General features: G+C 40.6%; 1 protein-coding gene across 2 annotated transcripts in view; it reads right to left on the bottom strand.

Moving 5' to 3' along the window:
- Nucleotides 1–21,748, bottom strand: part of jak1 (Janus kinase 1) — a 45,158-nt gene that overhangs the window by 11,669 nt on the left and 11,741 nt on the right. Inside the window, exons 2-16 of one of the 2 annotated variants that reach the window (XM_074634914.1) lie at nucleotides 21,099–21,310; nucleotides 18,279–18,402; nucleotides 13,303–13,459; nucleotides 12,576–12,739; nucleotides 11,875–12,143; nucleotides 10,573–10,700; nucleotides 9,296–9,478; nucleotides 7,889–8,046; nucleotides 7,141–7,255; nucleotides 5,526–5,724; nucleotides 2,541–2,650; nucleotides 1,696–1,848; nucleotides 1,463–1,550; nucleotides 1,245–1,372; nucleotides 934–1,072 (exon numbers count right to left, since the gene is read on the bottom strand). In XM_074634914.1, coding sequence (XP_074491015.1) covers nucleotides 934–1,072; nucleotides 1,245–1,372; nucleotides 1,463–1,550; nucleotides 1,696–1,848; nucleotides 2,541–2,650; nucleotides 5,526–5,724; nucleotides 7,141–7,255; nucleotides 7,889–8,046; nucleotides 9,296–9,478; nucleotides 10,573–10,700; nucleotides 11,875–12,143; nucleotides 12,576–12,739; nucleotides 13,303–13,459; nucleotides 18,279–18,402; nucleotides 21,099–21,303 — 2,320 coding nt within the window. In that variant the 5' untranslated portion in view covers nucleotides 21,304–21,310. The remainder of the gene's footprint in view (nucleotides 1–933; nucleotides 1,073–1,244; nucleotides 1,373–1,462; nucleotides 1,551–1,695; nucleotides 1,849–2,540; nucleotides 2,651–5,525; nucleotides 5,725–7,140; nucleotides 7,256–7,888; nucleotides 8,047–9,295; nucleotides 9,479–10,572; nucleotides 10,701–11,874; nucleotides 12,144–12,575; nucleotides 12,740–13,302; nucleotides 13,460–18,278; nucleotides 18,403–21,098; nucleotides 21,311–21,748) is intronic. The other variant, XM_074634915.1, reaches the window with a different exon arrangement.

The following is a 21,748-nucleotide window of genomic DNA, read 5'->3' as shown; positions in this document are numbered from 1 at the left end:
AAAACAAAGTGCGGTCTGAGAGGGAAATGTGCCCGATGCAATGTGCATTGATTATGTGACAAAGACGAGTCCTATTGCTGACACACTCTGCTTGATCGGAAATGTTATTTTATTTATTTTTTCTGTATTTTGTGGGAAGAGATAAGGTTACAGAGGACGAAAGAACAAGATTAGACAAGAGCAAAAATCCAACTAAGACAGGGCAGTGCGTAGAAGAAGCTCCATCATCATCAGACTCTCAACCTGGCAGACCAACGTCAATATGTTTCTGTTTGAATAAAGTCTGTGTCACGGTCTAAGTAAGGAATAATGTACAGCGAGCCGGTCATTGTTGCGAAATAAACCCCGACAGGGCGATGCAGCACCCCGACGCGGAGTAGAGGGGTCTTTCGTCGCCCTTACTTCACAACAATGACCCGCTAGCTGTACATTATCCCGCTTATTACACGGCTACTTACTTAAGAAATCAATAATTTGACACAAAAATGGTCCGCCAGAGTCTGACATCAGAACTGCGCCCATAGCAACGGTCTTGCGATAAAGAAATAACAGACCATTGAACGCAGTGATTGACCAATCAGAATCGAGTATTCAACAAAGCCGTGTAATTAATAGTTTTAAGTTTAAGTTTTTATTGACATTAATGTTTGTATCTTTGAAGTTCTAGTTAGTTTTCAAAATGTATTGGAAAATTAATATAACCAATCTATTGTCCAATTCGTTTTACTTTATTAAATGAAGTTGTAACATTTCATGTGTTCTCATTTTGGTTTCAGTCATTTACAGCTGACTGGGAAAGAAAGTGGAAGTTATTGTGAAATTTTCCATGGCAGCTATTTTGTAACCATTTAGGTTTCACTTTTAGTAACCCTGAGAGAGAGAGAGAGAGAGAGAGAGAGAGAGGGAGTGTTTGTGTGTGTACTTTGTACTCACCCTCTCTGGTGAGTACTGTGATTGGTATTCCTGGGTCGCTGAGCTTGATGAAGGGCCCTCCTTCATCGGTGCCCAGTCCGTCTCTGGCAAGCAGGATGTTTTTAGCACACACAAAGCCATGGACCAGCTTTTTGTCCTCCTACAAACACAAACACAAAATACAACAAACCTGTTAGTCCAAAAACAAGAAGCAAATCTAAAGTCTAAATCTAAAATTATGTTGACAAAATGGATCTAAACCCATGGATGCCTACAACACTGACATGCTTACATTCCTATAGTTTGTGTGTATGAGTGTTTTCCTGTCTCACCAAGTAGCTGAGAGCTGAGGCCAGCTGCTTGGCCACCTGGAACTTCCATGGTGTGCCGAGTGGGCTCTTCTGTCTCCTCATAAATAAGTCCAGTGGTCCTTGCTGGACATACTCTTCAACCATGATATCTGTTCCACACAAACACAAAGAGACAATGGTGTTAGAAACAGCCACACACTCTCACAAATATGCACCCACAGTTCTTAAAATGCACTTACTCTCCTGGTGGCGAACACACACTCCATACAGCAGCACTATGTGTTTATGGGCCACCTGTCGCATCATGCTGGCTGTTTCGAAGAACGCCTGTCAACACAAAGACAAAGACCAGATGTTAAAAAAGCGTCCTGCTAATAAGTATTGGCTTCAGGATGGTAAGATGTTACAGAATTGAAGTAGTCAAAGTCCTCATAAGAACAGTACATGTACAGGATCTGTGAGTATGTCTTACCAGGGAGATGTCCCTGTGTCCAGAACCCAGCACCTTCAGGACCACCTTGACCTCCTGGAAGGAAGAGTAACCTGCATCCTCGTCCTCCTCACTCTTCACCTTCAGTGTGCCCGAGTGGATGTTGGTTTTTGTGCCCCGTCCAAGGTGCTCATCCTGGTTACCACAACAGAGAAAAAAACAGTTAGATCCAGTATCCAAACTATGGCTACTAAAACAACAGGGTTTCTGAAACATTTGTTTAATACATATTTTGTCCAGACACCAGAGTGTCTTCATATTCAAGGAATCCCTTTTTCTCTTACATACTTTAACTGTAAATGATACGGAAAAAGAGAAGATTAAATGAATTGCCAAAGTTCAACTGTGTGTAACAATGCAAATACGGCGAATACAATTTGTACAATTAATTGTACAGTATGCAAATGAAGAGAGAGAGTTCATTTCTCTCACGCAGGTGCAGAACATACGTGGTAGTTTGCCGTTGGCGGTAGTCTTTGCGGTGAGTTTGAATGCCATTTTTTGGCCAAGACAGAGGCTACGTGATGCGACGCAAATGTCGGCCTTTGTCACTGCTCGTTCTATGTCGGGTTGGTTTGTCTGGGCCTTAAGACTGTATTATATTAAAGATGTTTCTAATATTTGTCATCTGTATTTACATATATAACAATCAGCACACAGGAAGCTTAAACTGTGATGTAAATAATTAAAAACTTTGCAATACAGTATATGGACATACATTTGCATTATTTATTTGAAGAGTTTTACATATTTACATCTATAGACATCCATAAGAACTGCATTACCTTCATAACATGGGAGACAGACATGAAGATGAGAAGGTTTACCTGTTCAATCTCCTCCTTGAGAATGCGATGGAAGCTCAGCTGGCTCTCCTGCATGGGTGTCTGAGGGGTCGGTGCTCTCTCTTTAGTGACCACCAGCAGGTTGGAAATCTCTGCAATACAAACAGACATTTAAAGGGCCATATCAGGGTTTGCTCTATGGCCATTTTCAAAAGTATGATAGTGTTTTGGCTTCTGTTTTTGTCAAAATCAAGCAGCACAGACCACAATTGTTTGTGGTTCCTCACAGAGAACATCATGTCTGCTTCTGTTGTTGTCAAGGTCGTGTTATTGTAACACTGTCGAAAGTTTAGATTGCTTTAAAAAGTCTGCACGGCATTCAGACGACAACAACAACAATGAACTCTGAAAACCATAGAAGCAGAAGTGATGTTCACAGTGAGGTAAACTTGGGGTTGAGGTGTCTTTCGCAGCACCCAGGAATGCTACAAATGTATAGACGCTCATATATGCACTGGTATGCAGCATGAAAGCAAAACCGTGTTTACATGTGGTAAAACATGCACTCAGCAATTACGTCAATCTGGCAATGATGCGAACAGCTATTCAGGTCGGGTTGCAAATACTGATTCAGTTTATTTTTTGTATCTACAGAGCTGTGTGTGGGAGGATGAAGTGAAAAAAGTGTCTTTGTGCCTGTTGCCGTACTACATGTGCGTGCGACTCTGCATGTGTCTGTCTGTGGGTGTCTAATGTTGTGACAAAACCAGCGCACTGTGGTTTAATGGGGGGAAAAGGATCTGCACTCCATCAGCATCACCCTACATTCACTGTCACAGTGTGTTGAGAGCACTGTTCTGTAACATGCAATCTGAGTTTTATGCAAAACCCAAATACAACATGCACCCACTTATTACAATGCACCCACTCTTTAACCCGTTGACCTTATCCAGGCCTAACCTTTTCCCATTTACCTTGAGTCTTAAACTAAGCCAGCATGGTCTTTTTCAAACTTACTTATATGAAAAATCCAGATACACATTTGCCCAAAATATGTAGTTTGTCTTTCACCCATCTGCCATTAAATACTTACTTAATAATATTTTCACAACAGTTAAAACCGTACATAGACCCAAAACACTAGTAAAAGTAAATTGCTTGTATCATATTCTCGGGATGTGGGGATACCAGTGTGTTATTATCAGAGCAAGGATGTTGTATAACACATCATAAATATTTTAACAGGGACAACAACACAGCACTCCAGTCTTTTATCTTCCTCTAAGGCAGAAACAGCCTAAACTCTAACCCAAAACAGTTGTGCCTTATGATAATAATCAACACCACACAACCCCAACAAACATAAACAGCTCAAAACATCCATGCACACATGGCTCCACCTTTCCCTGAGTGAAGTAAACACAAGAGTGCTAGCTTGGCGCCGGAAACCCACATTTTACAACTCTCTTCCTCCCTGACACCATTTCACACACACACACACACATACACACTGTTCATGCCAGCTTCAGTTAACCTCAGGTGGCAAAAAACACAAACACACACACACATTAGGTGGGTAAGAAAATATCAAACAAATCAAATATCGCGATATTATGTTTTGTGACACTGTATCAAAAACACTAGCGATTTTTAATTAATAATTTGCATGCAAAGATTAACTCAGTCAATACTTTAATGTGCCCTCTCAAAGTAGTGCTTTGATGTTGGCTTTTACAGGAACTGTGATAAATGCAAATGTAGATCCCACTTTTCTGATTGCATAAAAAAAAGAAAATTAACTCAGATTTTATGCATATGGTGGTGTGTTCTTTTTTCTAAATCAAATTTTCCTAAAATTAGATTTAAAAATCGCAATATATTGCCTTGCTTACAGTATTGCAATATATTGAATCGTAACCTCTGTATCATGATACGTACTGTATCGCCAGATTCTAGCCACACAGCCCTAACACACATACCCTTTCCGTAAAGGGCAACTCCACTCTAAATCTTGTATGGAGGGAAAGCTTTGCTTCACTGAACTTTCTGGGTTGAAAGGTTCAAGTCTGTTGCACTTCTGACCCCACCCAACATCACAGTCAGGTGTGGTCCATTGTACTTGTTACCACACCCAGTTGTGATGTAGCATTGCACAAAAGAGTGCACAGAGAAGTGTTGTGCTGCACAGGTTCAGGAATGATGATGCAGAGGTTGGTAGATGCCAGGGCAAAGGATTTTCAGTCTGCTGTAAGCATTTATGTGTGAACACTGCAGACGAGTCAAAGCGTTTGGAAAAATGGTTACGAGGAATACGTTCTTTTCACAACCATCATAATAGACAGATTTCTCAATTCAAATAAATCAAGGGTGCACGTGCTGCAGGGGGGGTAGAAAACATGTTGCACACCAATAGCTTTCATATGGACATTTTCAGCATTTATTAATTAAGTAAATTGCTGTAAACCAGTAAAATTACTTAAAAGTGCACTTGTCCTCGCATTTCCAATTTTAAATCTTTTTTACTGCAGGTGTAGTGTGACATTGGCATGTATGAAATTCTTGCTGTTTATCATTACAGGTTCTCAATCATTCTGGTTTGTTTTCTTTTCCCCCCACATGCACACATCTCACCAGTTTTTATCACATCTATCACACTCTTTACCACAACCGCTTAAAATAGCTTTAAATGTTATTTCAACATGTCGCAAAAAAACGGACAAACTGGAGTCATATATAGTAAACTGTTTTCTCCTTGGATTTAAAAATGCTCTTTCATGCTCCACTTGAGTCGTCAACACTTCAGACTGATTTCTATTAGTCTTATCTTCCATAAACTCCATTATTGCGGTTGCTCGGCAGTATCCTGTAATATGAGCATTGTAAATTGTTTGATAGATTATTTATTTGAAACACAGCAGGGCTTTCTACAATTTTGTTTTTATGTTGTTGTTATAGTATTTGGTGTAATTTTTACAGTCAACCCTTTTACATTAAATCTTTCTATGTCTGTGGCAGGATGAAGCTTACCTCTAGGCTGTGGAGGGCAGCAGCGCAGCAGCTGGAACTGTAGGTTGTCGGTGCGAAGGCTTTGGCCCTCCAGGTGCTCCAGCAGGTCGACGAGATTGGCCCGAAACGTCTCAGTGCCGTACAGGCGGCACCCATCGTTGGACACCTCAATCTGGAAGTTCTTATACTGACGCACAGGACGAGACTCCTTCAGGTCAATCTGGATGCAGAAAGAGAGATATTAGCTGGAACAAGACTAAATGACAAACATGGAGGGACTGAAGGAGAATGAGCAACAGAAGTGAAGAGGACTATTTTAGATTTGGAGAGAAAAAAAAATTGAAAAGTGAACATTACGTTAAATGAGGAGGAGCTGGGAAAAGCAGAGGGAGTGGGACTGTGTAAGGAAAAATGTAAAAGTGTAATGAACTCAAGAAAGCTAATGTCAATATCTTAGAAAATAAACAAAAAAGAGGCCTTAGAGTGTTTCTTTTTTTTAGAAGTTATATCTAGATATAGTTTGCTCCTATTTCTTTAACAACAACAAAAAGGTGTATCTAGTTATGTTAAAGCTCTACAGACACATGCAAGCACTACAGAAATGTGTCACTACTACAATACATTAACATTTATTCAGTCCTAATATAAACCGTGACTGTAAACAGTGGCTAAGATGACCCAGTGGGTCAGCTTGGTGAATGCTAGTGTGTGTGTGTGTGTGTGTGTGTGTGTGTGTGTGTGTGTGTGTGTGTGTGTGTGTGTGTGTGTGTGTGTGTGCATGCGTGCGTGCGTGCGTGCGTGCGTGCGTGCGTGCGTGCGTGCTGACTCATAAAACTGAAGTGCACTGTAGTGACCTGTCTGAAAATAAGCATCCTGTAATCCAATATAAACTGACAATATTTGGTTTGGTGCTTCTGTGAGTCTAGTGTGTAACACTAGGCCTTTTGAGTATCACTGGGATGCCAGACGTTACCTTACACTATGATGACATTGAAAGATTAAACAAGAGGATCTCAGCTTTTCCTTACAACTTTTTTCTAAAGCAGAGAGGCCTGTAGAAATTTAACAGACACAACAACAAAGATGGGTGTGGCTTTTATTCCAGTTTTGGTTTACGCAACTTGACGAGTTTTTGTTCTCAAGAGGAAAGAATATCCTACCTTAGAGTTTACACTGGAACTAGGGAGTTTTGTCTTTTTATTTCAATTTCTCCACAGCCGCACCACCTTATCAATTTTAGGTTTCCTCCCATTAACAAATAATATTTTAGTTCAATTGTATTTTATTTTTCAAATACATTTTCAGTTTATACTTTTAAAATCAATAGTGAGACAACAGTCCCCAATACTAGTTACCAGTGGAAATGTTTTTATGTGTTTGTACTCTAAAAATACTTATAACATAATAATAAACACACGTAACCACTATAATTTACTAATTATTATATTATAATAAGATATAAGATATTCCTTTATTAGTCCCACAGTGGGGGAATTTGCAAGAAGAGTGTGCTGTGGGAATCAAACCCACGCCTCCAGGGGAGTCTGCGACCTGAACGCAGCGCCTTAGACTGCTCGGCGATCCTGAAATGCAAATGATACATATCATTTCCCAAAGTTGAATAAATCTACACTACCTCAGTGCAGACAACGGTGATGATGATGTACTGGTAGTCAGTGCAGCTCCAGCGCAGGATGTAGGTGCCCTCCTCGTTGCCCTCCTGACGCAGCTTGTGGATGGCATACTCCGTGCTGGGGAGGGGAAACGCAATTAATGGGGGCAGTAATGGGGTTCTATCAAAAGTAGATTGAAGGTTTTAAGTTATATAAAATATTTTAAAACAAGCTATGATGAAAGATAGTATGTCTGTTAGTATAACTTTATATAGTTAGTATGTCTTTCACACTGTATGTGGTTCATTGTGGCCTCTTACTTGTTTTTTCTATTCTGTTTTTTCTTGTACATGGGTGACCAAACCAGTTTCCCTGATCAATAAAGTGATACGCCTACCAATGATTGATCTGTTTTGTGTGACTAAAACCTTTTAGAGCAGTAACAAAATCTACATTTAGACAAACTTTTTATTGCTACTTGCTATAATGGAAAGGTTGGTAAATAAGATGTACTGTAGGTTATCAATGAGGAAGACAACAGCCTTTCTTATAAAACCTTAATTTAGGTTGACTTTAAAAAGCAGTGTGTGATCTCTGTGCAGGTAGGAGGCTGAGAAAGTAGGGGCAAATACAAAATAAATTCAATAACCGATGGTTTATGATGATTATGTGTAATAATATGACTGCCTGTGTCCAGTAACACTATGTTTTGTGAGGAAACAGGCAAATGCGTACACACACATTTACACCAATAAAACTGCCAGTACAAACCAGATGGGTCCGTGGCAGCCGTTGTTGATGTTGTGCACCACTGAAGCAGGGGCCACCTCCTTGCACAGGAAGTGGTGGGCATCAACTGTCAGCCTGAAGTACCCATCCACGAGGGCTGCAAAGGACAGAGCTTCGCTCCTAGAAGCCATTTGCAACTCCTGAAAAGAGAAAAGACGGGGAGAGAGAGAGAGATAAAGAGAAAGAGGGAGGGGAGAGGTGATCAGAATAGGAGCTATTATAAAGCCACAATACTCCAGAGGGCTATCTAAAAGAGCAGTGATGTATTGCAAAACTCAAAATCCAGCTTCATGATGAATCATGGTATCACCATTAGTCATACGGCTAATAGCATGGAGCGAGGGAAGGCTTCACTACAACATGTTGTAAATCGAAACAAATGTAACCCTTGGTCACATTAACTATGAAAACAAGTCGAGGCAGTAGTCCAGGTTACTAAAATATGTGGGAATGCGTGATTCCATGATGACTGTACATCCCAATGGTATTTACTTTGACGTGTTAGTTTGAGGCTATTGTAACAACAAGGCCAAACAAGTTTTGTACAATAAATCCTTTTCAAACTTAATTCTTAAAGGGACTCTATGTAAGAATCAGAAATTGCTTGTTAACAGCGACACCTGTGGCCGTTAAGTCAATGAAAGTCAACGTTCTGTTGCTCGCACTCGCGTTTGTGCTTGCTCTACATAGACATCAACGAGCGTCGCTCAAAACAGTGAGGTTACACACGTCAGCTAAAACCACCGAGTGCAAAACCATGGTAACATCGTTCGCCTCGCTCAGAGGCATCCTCACCATAATAACACTACTTTAGGATCAACGGAAATCAGACGGCGGCTGGCGGTACCACAATTTTGCACTCTGCGGCTCATGTTACTGCAGTTTCCCAAGCGTGTCGGAAAACAACGGTGGCCTTCAGGTAACGTAAAAACGCAAAAGGTTCTCTCTAGAGCCAGTGTTTGGTTTGTCCGTTCTGGGCTACTGTAGAAACATAGCGGAGCAACATGGCGGAGCAACATGGCGGAGCAACTTGACTCCGTGACGCTTCCTATGTAGATATGAAGGGCTCATTCTAAGACCGAAAACACAACAATTCTTAGTTTCAGGTGATTATACACTAATGAAAACATAGTTTTGAATATTATATTGTATTTCTGATAATAGATCCCCCAAAATCCTACACACTGGACCTTTAATGTTAAACACAGTCTTTTTACAGCTTCCGTCTTGTGTGACACTATTCTACCATGATAATGATAATACTCTGTTATATATAAACATAATAAACATGTGAAGTTACAGCTGGGGTTATTAGGAACAGATTTGGGTAGCTAAGTGACAATATGGAGGTCAATCCCACATTAAACACAGTGCTCTTTAATGCCTCACCATCCTCTTGTTGTCCTGTCTAGAGATGGTGACCGTCGCCTCTTTGACGACAGCGTGTGTGATCTCATGGAAGTCACAGAATATGGACCAGTCTTCGCTTGGATCTTTCTTCTTGTCATTTTTCTGTTTTCCATCTAACTTGTTCTTCTTTGACTTGCCTTTTTCTTTGGCGGCCACAGTAGTCTATTTTAAAGATAAACAAACAAATATACACACAAATTATGTAAGAAAATAAAACATCAGTTTTTTCAAATATTGTCATCTGAAAATACTGCAATGACCTTTACAAGGTTTGTCAAAGATAATATTCAGTAGGATCCCATTTGGACAAGTTACCTCAAGCGCTAATAGCTCTAAAACATATAAAAGTGAGTAATAGTTCACTTTCTTTTCTGTAAAATATTCCCGTTATATGCCTGTAGGGAATTGGAACTTCTGACCTGATTTATGACTTTTTTTATTGAGCTTAACATACTTTACATTTTTGTAGGCAATTTCTTTTTTATTACTCCTAAATCTTTCTCTGATATCAGTATAATGGTGACTTTATCCAGCTTACTCATAATTTTTCATATAGAAACATACACCGATCAGCCATAACATTAGGACAGCATCGGCACCCTGACCGGTCTGCGGTTACGCAGCCCCATACGCAACAAACTGCGATGCACTGTGTGTTCTGACACCTTTCTATCGGAACCAGCATTAACTTTTTCAGCAGTTTGAGCTACAGTAGCTCTTCTATTGGATCAGACAACAAGGGCCAGGCTTCGCTCCCCACGTGCATCAATGAGCCTTGGCCGGCCATGACCCTGTCGCCGGTTCACCGGTTTTCCTTCCTTGGACCACTTTTGGTAGGTCCTGACCACTGCAGACTGGGAACATCCCACAAGAGCTGCAGTTCTGGAGATGCTCTGACCCAGTCGTCTAGCCATCACAATTTGGCCCTTGTCAAAGTCGCTCACATCCTTACGCTTGCCTATTTTTTCTGCTTCCAACACAAAGTTCAAAGTTCAAAATGTTCACTTTCACTTACTGCCTAATATATCCCACCCACTGCCAGGTGCCATTATAACGAGATAATCTATGTTATTCACTTCACTTGTCAGTGGTTTTAATGTTATGGCTGATCGGTGTATGTTCTGTTGTAGCTATTCAACAGGGAGTTATTGATATTTTTCTTGCATGATGTTTGACAGCTGATTGTAACTGCCAGTTTATCTGAAACTTGTGAAACTAGAGGCCATCATCTCTCTAACACAACGTCCTGTTCACACAGTTTCACTCACTGTAGCGGGCTTCTTCCTCCAGGCAATGCCAGTGGTACCAGTAACCAGGACGATCATGTCATGGCAAGGCTCCATGTTCAGACTCTGGTTCTGCCCTTGGCCCTGGTTGTAGTACCCTAGAAACAGCAAGCAAACGTTATATCGCAGCAGTGACACATGCAGCTAAACTATTTAAATGCTGCAGTTGCAGGACACAGACTGTAGACACATTGATCGTTGGAAACACATTTATACGTTAGTTAATTGTAACTCGATATTGTTTTTGGAAGATCTTGGCAGCGATTATGCAGAGACGAGTGAAGCGAGGACAATGTGTTCTGCTTGAAAACGTCACACATAGGCTAGAATCAACCAGGGTCTACTCTGTTTTGTGATAAGTGGGTTAATGTGTCATGTAAACATCTTGTTTCTTTCACTTTTGGTTTTTATCATTATTATTTTGTTTTTTTTCAACACACCAAACTAACCACCGTCACATAACCACTACAAAACAGTACAGCTGATTCAAATGTTGCAATAGGGTTATAAAAACAAACAAATTATTAAATGGTATTAAATGGTATAGTAGCAACTATATTTTGTCTCATCATGCTTAATAATTTTATTAATAATAATAGGTTGAAATTGCAACCAACTGAAGCCTCTCTTGTGTGCCAAGCATGTGGGAGAGCTGCGGTAGCCTACGCGAAAACACAAATGGCCCTCTCTAGAGCCAGTTGTTGTAAGAGTAGTGTAGGTCATTTGGAGCAGAGCCAGTGCTTAGAGTGTGTGTGTGTGTGTGTACAAGGGAAGTGAGTGGTGAAGCAAAAGAGAGAGAGAGCGGTGGCGACGGGAGCGAGTAACGTTATCGATTCTTCCCAAGCTGTTCTGGGCTACTGCTGACACATGGTGGTGCACTACTGCGGAGTCCGTGGAGAGGACCCGCTCCCTCTGAAGATATAAACGGCTCTTTCTAAGGTACCGAAAACACGATTCTTATTTTCAGGTGTTTATACAACAAAGAAAACATAATAGTTAATATTATATTCCATTTCTGCTAGTATATCCCCCTAAATGTTACACACTGGTCCTTTAAGATAGTTTTCGTCTATTGTTATTACATTAACTCCCACAGGAATAATCTTGGTAAACAAGTAGTTCTCTTTCTTAGTCATCTATAATCTCTTGTAATTCTATAAAACTACATGTCAAACAAAAATCCACACTGAACTGTTGCATGACACAGATCTGGCACAGTGCCGGAGACCTTTAAATCATGGGCATCCCTATATCATCTTCCTGAAATCTTACCATAGTAACCTCCATTGCAGAGATCTCCTTCCTGCGTTACACCGAGCGAGATGGGCTGAAACAGCTCGCTGCCCAGGCCGCTGGTCAGGCCCTCCAGCGTGGCCAGGTACTTGATCTTCAGGTCGTACGGCGTGATGTTGCTGTCTTTCATTGTGCGGCGGTTGAATTCACTGAGGAATTTCTTGAAGACGTTGTTGATGCGGATGCGTGTCAAGAAGTTGCGCTGCTTAATGTTGCCGTTCAGCGATTCAGGGATGAAACGCTTGTAGCTGGTGGGATTAAAGTAGAAAGATAGATGGAAATTTATGAACAATTCCTCTCAGTGTTTACTTCCTATACTCTGTGCAAGTGTTTTAAAGGTAAGGAAAATTTGTGAGTAGCCATCAATTAGTAGGTATGTTGATTCTTGTGGTATTTACAACTGTTTTTGTGCGTCTACAGGCTCTCTAAGCTTCAAATGTGGGGAAATTATGATTTATTATTATTATTATTATCATCATTCCAACATTTACTTTAAAATGTTGCATGCAAATGCCTGCTTTTTGGGACAACGTGTGCATGTGGGCTGAGCACAAAGTACATATCATAGAAATTCGCAGGATGGCATTGAAAGGGTGCTGCAACTATCATTCCTAAAAGTGGGTGTTATTTTAATATCTTAATCAAAAGTCGGTTGAAGTAGCACCATCCCAACGTTTTACCTGATTTCATTGGAAGCAGTGGGCGGGAGCATATCCATATTCGTGGTATAGTGAGTGATCGCAAGCACAGCCATGCCCAAACACTCATTTTCTATCTCGTGTTGCTCTGCCTCGGAGTGGGACATCCTCAGTGGAACCACGCCTGTCTGAAAGTCATGCTGGCCCTGCGCAACAAACAGATATTAATATTAAACATAGAGACATGTCAACATGGCATACAAATCCTGTCAAGATGACCAAACGAGATTAAGAAGCAGACTTCCTTATTTACAGGAAATTCAGAGGGATTTCTTATATTTTAGACAACTAACAATTCACTTAAGTTGTTATTTGAAGTTTGAAAACATCAATTCCTGCTGAGTTACAACTTCTTTCAGTCTTTTTATATATCAATGGAATTAAAGAATCTAATTGACAGTGGCTTTAAGTTACACTGAAGAGAGTATGCTGTCTATTGCGGTCCTCGAAGCTGCACTTCCTGGTATTGTTACATTTCCTCCCAGCTGTTGATGTTTTGAAACTCAGCTGTGACGTGTGTTGATGTTTGAGCTTCTAATCAGAATGTACCTTCAAATGAAGAAATAACAAATACAAATCTTTCAAAAAAACACTTTTAGGTGCTCTGCCCAAATATATAGATACTTCATGTGGGCAACAATGAGAATGCAATGCTTAAAAACGCTCCCATGACAATATAAAGTAAGTAATTAGTAGTTGTTTTTTATACCTGGGCAAACAGGTAGTCAAGAGAGGCAGCATCCAGGAGGGGAGTTCCTTCTGGAGCTTTCTGTGGGCTAAGTCCTACTCCTTTGAGTTTGCTGATGCAGTGTCTCCAAACTGGAGACTCTCCTTCAGTGGTGCCATGCCAGTTTTTGAAATAAAACCTGAGAGGAGAGAGAAAGAAAACAAGTTAACAGAATGAATACAGAGTGTGCTTGCAAGAAAGTACCAGGAACTCACTGCTAGGTTTCCCCAAAGCAAAGAAGGATGTTTGTTCTATAAATTACAAGGAAGCATTGAGGGGATTTTGGCCTTCGGCGAAAGAAATGCCTGCCAGCGGCGGAATGTCAAAATGAAAAGATAAGCTTCATACATGAACTTTGTCTGTGCAACTGAAACAATACAAAAGGAAGTGCTTTATTCCCTCCGGTATTATATGCAGTGATTAATGTGTAAACATGTGACATGTCCATGACTAACATTGCCCATGCCCATTTTTCCACCTTTTGTCACTTCCACTTTAACATTTCATGCCCAGCTAGTAAGAATTTCAGTGTTGGGCAACATATACACATTTTTTTTTTCTTTTAGGTATTGCCTTATTTTCCTGTTTTCTCTGAAATGAAGCAACTTTTCAGCTAGCCTGTGCTTTTCAGAGGAAATATGTCATCTCAGTCTGTTCAGCGTCACAGACTGTCTTTTTCTGAAGACCAACAGCACACATGGGGCACAGGGGAACCAAATAAGGAGAACGTTTGGGGTAAAAAAGAATACAAAAGAGGAAAAAAGCAGCAGATAAAAATCTGCAAAACGGGCACGCAAAATACTGATGAAGGGACAACTGAAATTTTATTGGCCAGAGAGAGAAACATAGAGAAACATTCAGCAAGGTCATGAAAAACGTGATGCTTTTTGATACTAATAAGACTCCTTAAGACAGTGTAGGTGGAAGGAGGAAGCCAATAGGACACACAGAAGCTAGGAGCTTTTAAGCCACACTAGTGGCGATGGTAATATTGGGTCTGTTTGTCAATCGGCCCACCACTTTGGTCCAGGCTGATTTATTTCAACAACTAGAGGATGTATTGCCATTAAAGGTTTTGTAGACATTCATGGTCCCCAGAGGACCTGTCACTTATCCAGTGAACTATCTCAACATTTGGTTTGACACAAAGTTTTGAGCAGACATTAATATTATCCCAGTCAGATGATATTTAGTTAATGACATCCCCATCAGCCTCAGTTGTGTGTTGTGTTTAGTGCAATTTATCAAATGTTAGCATGCTAGCACACTAAAATAAGATATTAAACAAGGTAAACATTATATCTGCTAAACATCAGCATGTAGCATTGCCATTGTAAGCATGTTAGCATGCTGACGATTGCTGTGCCTGAGTACAGCCTCACAGACCTGTCCGTACTGGTGTCTCTTTCCCTGTGCGTGTGTATTCGTGTTCAACATTTGTTTATGTTTAAGATTGTGTGAATATCCAGACTTGACCACAATGCCCTGCCTTGTTTGGCAGATTGCATTACAGAACGCAAAGCAGGCTGCAGCTAAAAACACAAACACGCAAAGCACACATAGCACACGCCACAGTTAGGCTCTGTGCACACTCGCTTTTCTCTCCACTAGCTACTGTCAAAGCAGTGCACAGAGAAAGAGGAAGTGCAATTGACACCACAGTAATGTTTTTTTCCTCTTTGCACGAAATGCTACCTAACTTGTCAAATGGATTCTCTAAAGAGGGACTTAACTCTTCAAATGAATCCAGTCAGTCACAAATACGACATTGCTGGTCTGTCTCATAAAAACTTTCCCAGCAGACTTGTTACAGCTCTTATAAAAACATTGTTTTCCTCAAAACCGGGGCATAATGAGCAATGTAGTCTCTTATCATTGGGTCAAGTATCGAGTTCCACTCTACTCTTGGCATCCACTTGTAATTGTTGTAACACATCAGTGACTCACTGCCTTCTATTACTTTTGTAATTGCCTTCTATGCCTTTTCTGAGATTATGGCCCACACAGCCGTCTCTGAATTGCTGCCAACCTTCATCTTTTGCTGAATTCCAAACATTGTTTGAGAGATATCTTTAGCCGTTTTCTCTTCTCTTTCCTCTTACTAAGCCAAAGTGAGAATCAAGATCTCACAAGCCTGTGGGAACTTGAAGAATGTGTCTCAACTTGCCAAGCCGCCCAGTGCCATTTGTCATGTTATGATCTAATACAACAAGTTCTAAAGTAATGCTGCTTGGGTGAGTGGTTTCAGATAATGCCAAGGATTTCGTGGAGTTATTAAATTGTACACAGTTAAGTGATATGCCTTCCAGATTTCTCTGATGGTACTTACAAGAGTACATGCATCACTTCTTTATGTAATATACAACCTCTAAAACTGACAGTTATAATAATATTCTTTATTTCTATAGCACCTTCCTTAACAAGGTTACAAGGTGCAGTTATGACTTTGTTTTTATTAGTATCCTGACAATCCTTTGTGATGATTTGTTTTGCTCTATATGAAAACAATGTGAAGACAGAGGACTTGTGGATAGGTGATGGATGTGCGGTATGTGCTTGAAGGGAGCAGTTAGTCACTGACATTTAACAAATACAACAAATAATCTGTATTTTCTCCTAGTCTATTAGTTCATTTCTGGTAATAAAACCCTACCGGTGTACATACATTAAAGAAGCAGTGGGTAGAAATTGAGCAAATATGATTAAAAAATATATATTTTTATAAAACGGTCACTATATCCTGACAGTAGTGCATGAGACAGGTAATCTGAAAAAAAATCATGTGCTTCTGTGTCCTTGGGTATCCTCTGGTGCTCCTAAAGCATCTGCAAGATTTCACAGACCGGAGGAAAACCACCAATCAGAGCCAAGCTGGAGTCTGCCGTCTCTGAGCAGCTGTCAATCACTCGCGAACTCCAATCAAACGGTCAAACTAGGCAGCGCTGATCAAATATGAATCAATATTCTGTTACTGTAATGCCCATTTCTCGCCTGAAATATTTTCAGAAACATCTTGTAGTGGACTGTTTAGCTGTAAAATGAGAAAGTTTGTGACCCAGCCGTCAGCCATGTTGAGATCAGATGAGGAAATACCAAACACCGCCCACCAGCCGTAGCAGGCTAGATTTTTTAAAACCTGAAAACAGAGCCATGAGGAGGTGCAGAAGTCTAGTTATCCATCAGAGCACTTGAATTACAATATGCTGAAAATGTATTATGGAATTTGTGCCCAATGATGCAAAAAACATTCTACCTACTGCAGGTTTAAGTGTACAAAATAGGTATTTTTTTCCTAGGTAAATTTCTATAAAAAGGTAAATTGACAAAGTAGCCAGCTGCATACAACTGAAGGAGACCTATAGATAGAATGATAGTTTAAATTGTTATTTGAAGGTGTTAAGGTGTAATTGATTCTGCTTGCATGTATCCTCAGAAATGGACAAATTACTTTCTAGACTAAATATATACAACACTCGCTATATTCCATTCATTTTCCACCAATTGTTGTGGCACATGTCCTGATGGCAGCAGGATAAACAAAGTAGCCCTGGCATCCACCTTGCTATGTCTTTCAGCTCTGTCTGGCGACTCTGCGACATTACCAGGGATGTAGGATATGCAATACCTCTAGTGTATTCACAGTCCACACAGTCTCCTCCAATTTGGACACGGCCCTTTATACCTCCAAAGCATCCTGATCCAAATTGGATCCTTTCAACATGGAGGAACAGCACTTCAAGCAAACACATTTCAACCACTTGAATCCCAGATCTCATATCTTTGGTCACTACCCAGAGCTCCTGGACCAGAGATGAGGGTTGGAATGTAGAGTGACTGGTTAATAAAAAGTTTTGCCTTCTGGCCCGACTCCCTCATCACTACCAGAGGTACATTATCTACTCACGTGCCAGGTTATACTCTATTTGACATCATCTAAGCAGAGATGCAATCCTGAGATCACCAAACCAAAAACTCCATATTAGGCCGTATCCACATGACTATTTAAGTCCCCTGGCAGAACTATAGCGTCCTCAGGAATCACCCTCTCCAGGAACCGACCCCGACAGTCCAAAAAGGCCAGTTGTAAAAACAACAGTTAAAGCATTCCTTTCTGTGGCACTCTTCTTCTCTGGGATAAGACCAACACATCAGCACACACCAAGGAGCTTGTTCACAGTCCCCCATTGGTTCTCTCACCCTGGAAACCTCTGGACAAGGAAACAGTCCTGTCCCTATCCAGGAGATTGGCTCCAGAGCCTAAAAGTGAGATCAACTATGGTTCGCTATGGCACATTTGGTATTGCCCCACCTCCCCACCAGAAAGAGACATTCCAAAACCCAGGAGCCAGTTTTCATAGTCAGGAGTCAGCATGCCAAATTTCCCTGAACCTAATCTTGCAGGTTGGGTGTAGGGGCTCGATTGTGGAAGGTGATCCAGTATCAGAAGCCCGGACAAGTTGTGCTTTCCTGAGGTGGCCCTTCCATATACAGGGATCCAGGCTGAACTTTTACATTGGTTCCACTGGTACACCTAACTTTTTCATAAAGGTGCACCAGCACTTAATTTGGGTGCACTCAATTTTTCACTGCACCTTTTGGCGCCGCGATAATACATTTTATGCATTTTGTCAGTTCCCATAGGCCTACACATTGGTAATTTATGAAGACATTATGTAAATGTTTGTAAACAGCAATAAAGGTGCAGTGCAGATAAATGTTTTTGTGTCAGATGAGGCCATCTCCGCCAAAGTTGGGTCCGAAGGACGCTGCAAGTAGGGGTCCAATCCCTGATATAGGTCCTTAAATTGTATTAAATAATATTTCCATTATCTTTCAGACTACACTACATTTGAAGAGGTTCAACACGGAAAAACTGGTTGGTTTCAATTTAAGAAATTACTTTATGGAGATAAATGGCAGCTAGAAAATTATAATATTCAACTCTAATGTAGTCTTACCTCATGCGATAGTGCAGCTTCAGACTGGTTTCATCTGTGATCTTGAACTCATAGTTGGGGGGGTACCACGTGCCAGTTGACTCATCATACAGGGCAAATAGGTTATGGCACAAGGGAGAGATTGCTGAGAAGAGAAAAGAAGAAAAAAGATCAATATTCAGAGCAGTTGTTGGACTGGGAGGGAGGCTGATTTGCAGGCCTGCAGATTTAAGAGCAACAGCAAACAATCTGCTTATAAAACACAATAAACAGAGAGATGTACATAATCCACTGTATCAATCTCACTTGGTTACACTGTATATTTTTATACATTGGAGTAGATTAAATGGAGGATACTGGACACTATTTTCATCTTATTCCAGCTAACAGCAGTCGGTTAACCAGTCAGTTCAAAGTACTAATGGTTGTGTAGAGAGGGAGAGATATGTTTTCTAAGAACCACTAGAGTGGCACTTAGTCTAACTATAATAACTGCTTCATGGCTTTTGAACTGTGGTTGTAATTGATTTGCAGGAGTGTCATGCACTTATGATTGTTTGGAATCTTAACACATTTTATTTCAGATGTTGCCAGCTGAATGGCAGCACTCAGACAGTAATGAACGTTCATCTGGACTTGAGAACAGTAATAGACAGGGAGAAGTTCTCCTCTGCAAGAGTGTAGTTTAATATTCTGACATTTAACCCCTTGTTGAACAGTTAACTTAACATCGACACATTTCATGAAGTTAATCAGAGAAAAAAGCCACAGGGGATGAAAAATGACTCATTAAAGACGTTAATGAATTTGTCCAATTGCAACAGAACCAGACGCCAAATGACAGCTTATCACCTGTCATGGTTGTTGGTAGATGAGACAAACGTGATTAAGGGGCTAACTATAATAAATATCTTTGTTATGCTATGTGTTTTTTTTTTAAAACATTCTTACATGTACCAATCTATGCAAAATCTATAAAGACCATTTTGTGATCACTATGGCCCTGTTCAGACCTGGCATTAACATGCGTCCTGAGTGATCGGATCACAAGTGGACAGCTTTAAGTACGTCTGTTCACAGCTGGCATTAGAATACGTCTCCACATGTGTCTTGAGTGACCACTCTGTGATCCGATCTCACTTCCCCGTTCTATATGCAAATAAACACGTAGTAAACATCAGCTCCGTGTAAAGCAGCGGAACAAAAACACAGACACATCTCCGACAATATCATGATAATGCATGTTTAGTCTGACAGTCTGTAGATATGTAGCCTATAGATAAGAAGTATTTTAATAAAATGCAAACAGGTTACAGTAGAGCACAGAGGCCGTTACATGCTGACAATCGCTTGCATCTGCCTGTCTTTTCACATGAGGAGCGCAGAGACCCGCGGATTCCAGCAGGACGTCAATTGAGTAGGTGGTCCTTCAATGTGGCCCAGGACACATGTGCGTACACACCACTAAAAGAATGTGGCCATATGTGGCCCAGACCACCTCTAAATGTGGTCTGAGCGATCAGATCTCGATGCGTCTTGAGTGCGTTCACACCTGTACTTATAGCTGTCCACTTGTGATCCGATCACTGAGGACGCATGTTAATACCACGTCTGAACAGGGCCTTAATGTCATCACAGCAGGAATTACAAAGGTTACCCAGGGTTTTATTATACTGTATCACTAAATACCCAACGTTGAATGTGTTGTAATCAGGTTGATTTGTCTTTGGTTCAAGCCAGCTCTAAACTGTATTCTTGTATCTTATCCAACTTCTTGCATTAGTGCTTGACATTCACTATCTCTCTTACCCTATTGTCCCTTGAGACAAATTTTTGATTTGTGATATTGGGCTATATAAATAGACGTGACTAACAGCTGTTCACTACTTGTGTTCATATGTCTCTCTCTCTATGTTTGCTATAAACCTTTGCTACTGGTTATTAGGCTTGTGCCGATTGGCATCGGATCGTTTATCAGCGATTGAAGGGATGATCGATGATCGTTTTTTCCTATACCAATATTAAGGCAATTTTAACTAACTTACTATCAGAAAATGTTATTAAAATATTATCTAGAATCTGCGCCCTACTGTGCATTAAGAGATGTATCTTCTGGAACATGTCCGCCCGCTGAGTCTCGTTTTGACAAATTAATTTGAAATCCTTAATTACAAACCACTTTTCGATGAATCTGACACCCCATGACTCTCCATATACCTGCTCACCAAAACTTTATTTTGACCTTCACAAGAGTAGTTAACGTTATGGATATGATTTTGGATTGGATATTAAAAGGTAAGATAATAATGTTAAACAGAACATGATGCTGTTGCACCAAGCACAGACACATGGACTTTTAAAAGGGAGCCAATGTTTGAATAGAGGAGACATTGCTATTAAATAGTTTTTTTGATATTTAAATATTTTAAATAAAATGTTCACACTCTTTCATGTATGTTTATTCACGTAACTTTAACGGTACTGCTTGCAGAAAGCTTAGAGGTTTGATTAGCTCCATCAGATGCTGAGCCAAGCCGTCGTTCCCTGGGGATCGGCTCGTCTATTGGTGATCTCAAGTAACCACGATTGGACGATATGAAAATAAAAACAATCGCCCAACCCTACTGGTTATCAATCATTTTAAGTCTAATGCAATGTCATTTAAGAGTGGGGGTCTAAGATGTAAAACTGGTGATTTTGTTATCTCCAATTAATGTGCCACATATTATATTCACAGTGAAATCTACAACACATCCTTCATTGCTGGCAATAAACAGAGACTTTATGAATAAGCAGAGCAGGCAATGATTTTGCCAACTAGCCAACAGGTCAGATACTCACAGCTTTTCTTGGCAGCATCCACACAGAGCTCCAAAGCGGTGTAGCAGCCTTTGAAGTACTCTAGCTGGTGCACCTCCGGTGTGTAAAAGTGGATCTCCAGGCCCCGAGTGGAAGTAGGAGAAGAGGAGAGTTGGGTCCTCTTACTGGACCTCCTCATCTTCCCACAGAGTTGCCGGCTCAACTCCATCACCCACAGAGTTGGCATTCAGACACTGGACAAGCGAAGGGAAAAAGAGAAATGGGGAAGACAGTGAGGATGTTAGATTAAACCTTTTTGTCCTGCATATTGTGTACACCAATGTAAGCTTTGTATTTAATTCAATTCAGGACAGATGAGACAAATGAGAAAATACACAAGTGCTAAACAACCTAATTACATTTTCTCTTACACACAACTTACTATATTTTGATGGTCAGTGAAATGGTAAATAAACATACACCCTATTTTACAAGTAATTGCTTCTAAGTAGTACTAATATCATTAACTACCTTACATTTGCAATGAAAGACTTATGGCTTCTCCGGGAACCATCACCTTAACGTGGTGGAGAGGTTTGTGTGTCCCTATGACCCTGAGGGCTGTGTTGTCTGGAGCCTCGTGCTCCTGGTAGGGTCTCCCATGGCAAATTGGTCTTAGGTGAGGGGCCGGA

This window comes from Sebastes fasciatus, chromosome 5 (genome assembly GCF_043250625.1).
Source record: "Sebastes fasciatus isolate fSebFas1 chromosome 5, fSebFas1.pri, whole genome shotgun sequence".
In the NCBI taxonomy this organism is placed as follows: Eukaryota; Metazoa; Chordata; class Actinopteri; order Perciformes; family Sebastidae; genus Sebastes; species Sebastes fasciatus.
This window is presented reverse-complemented; position numbering and strand designations above follow the sequence as displayed.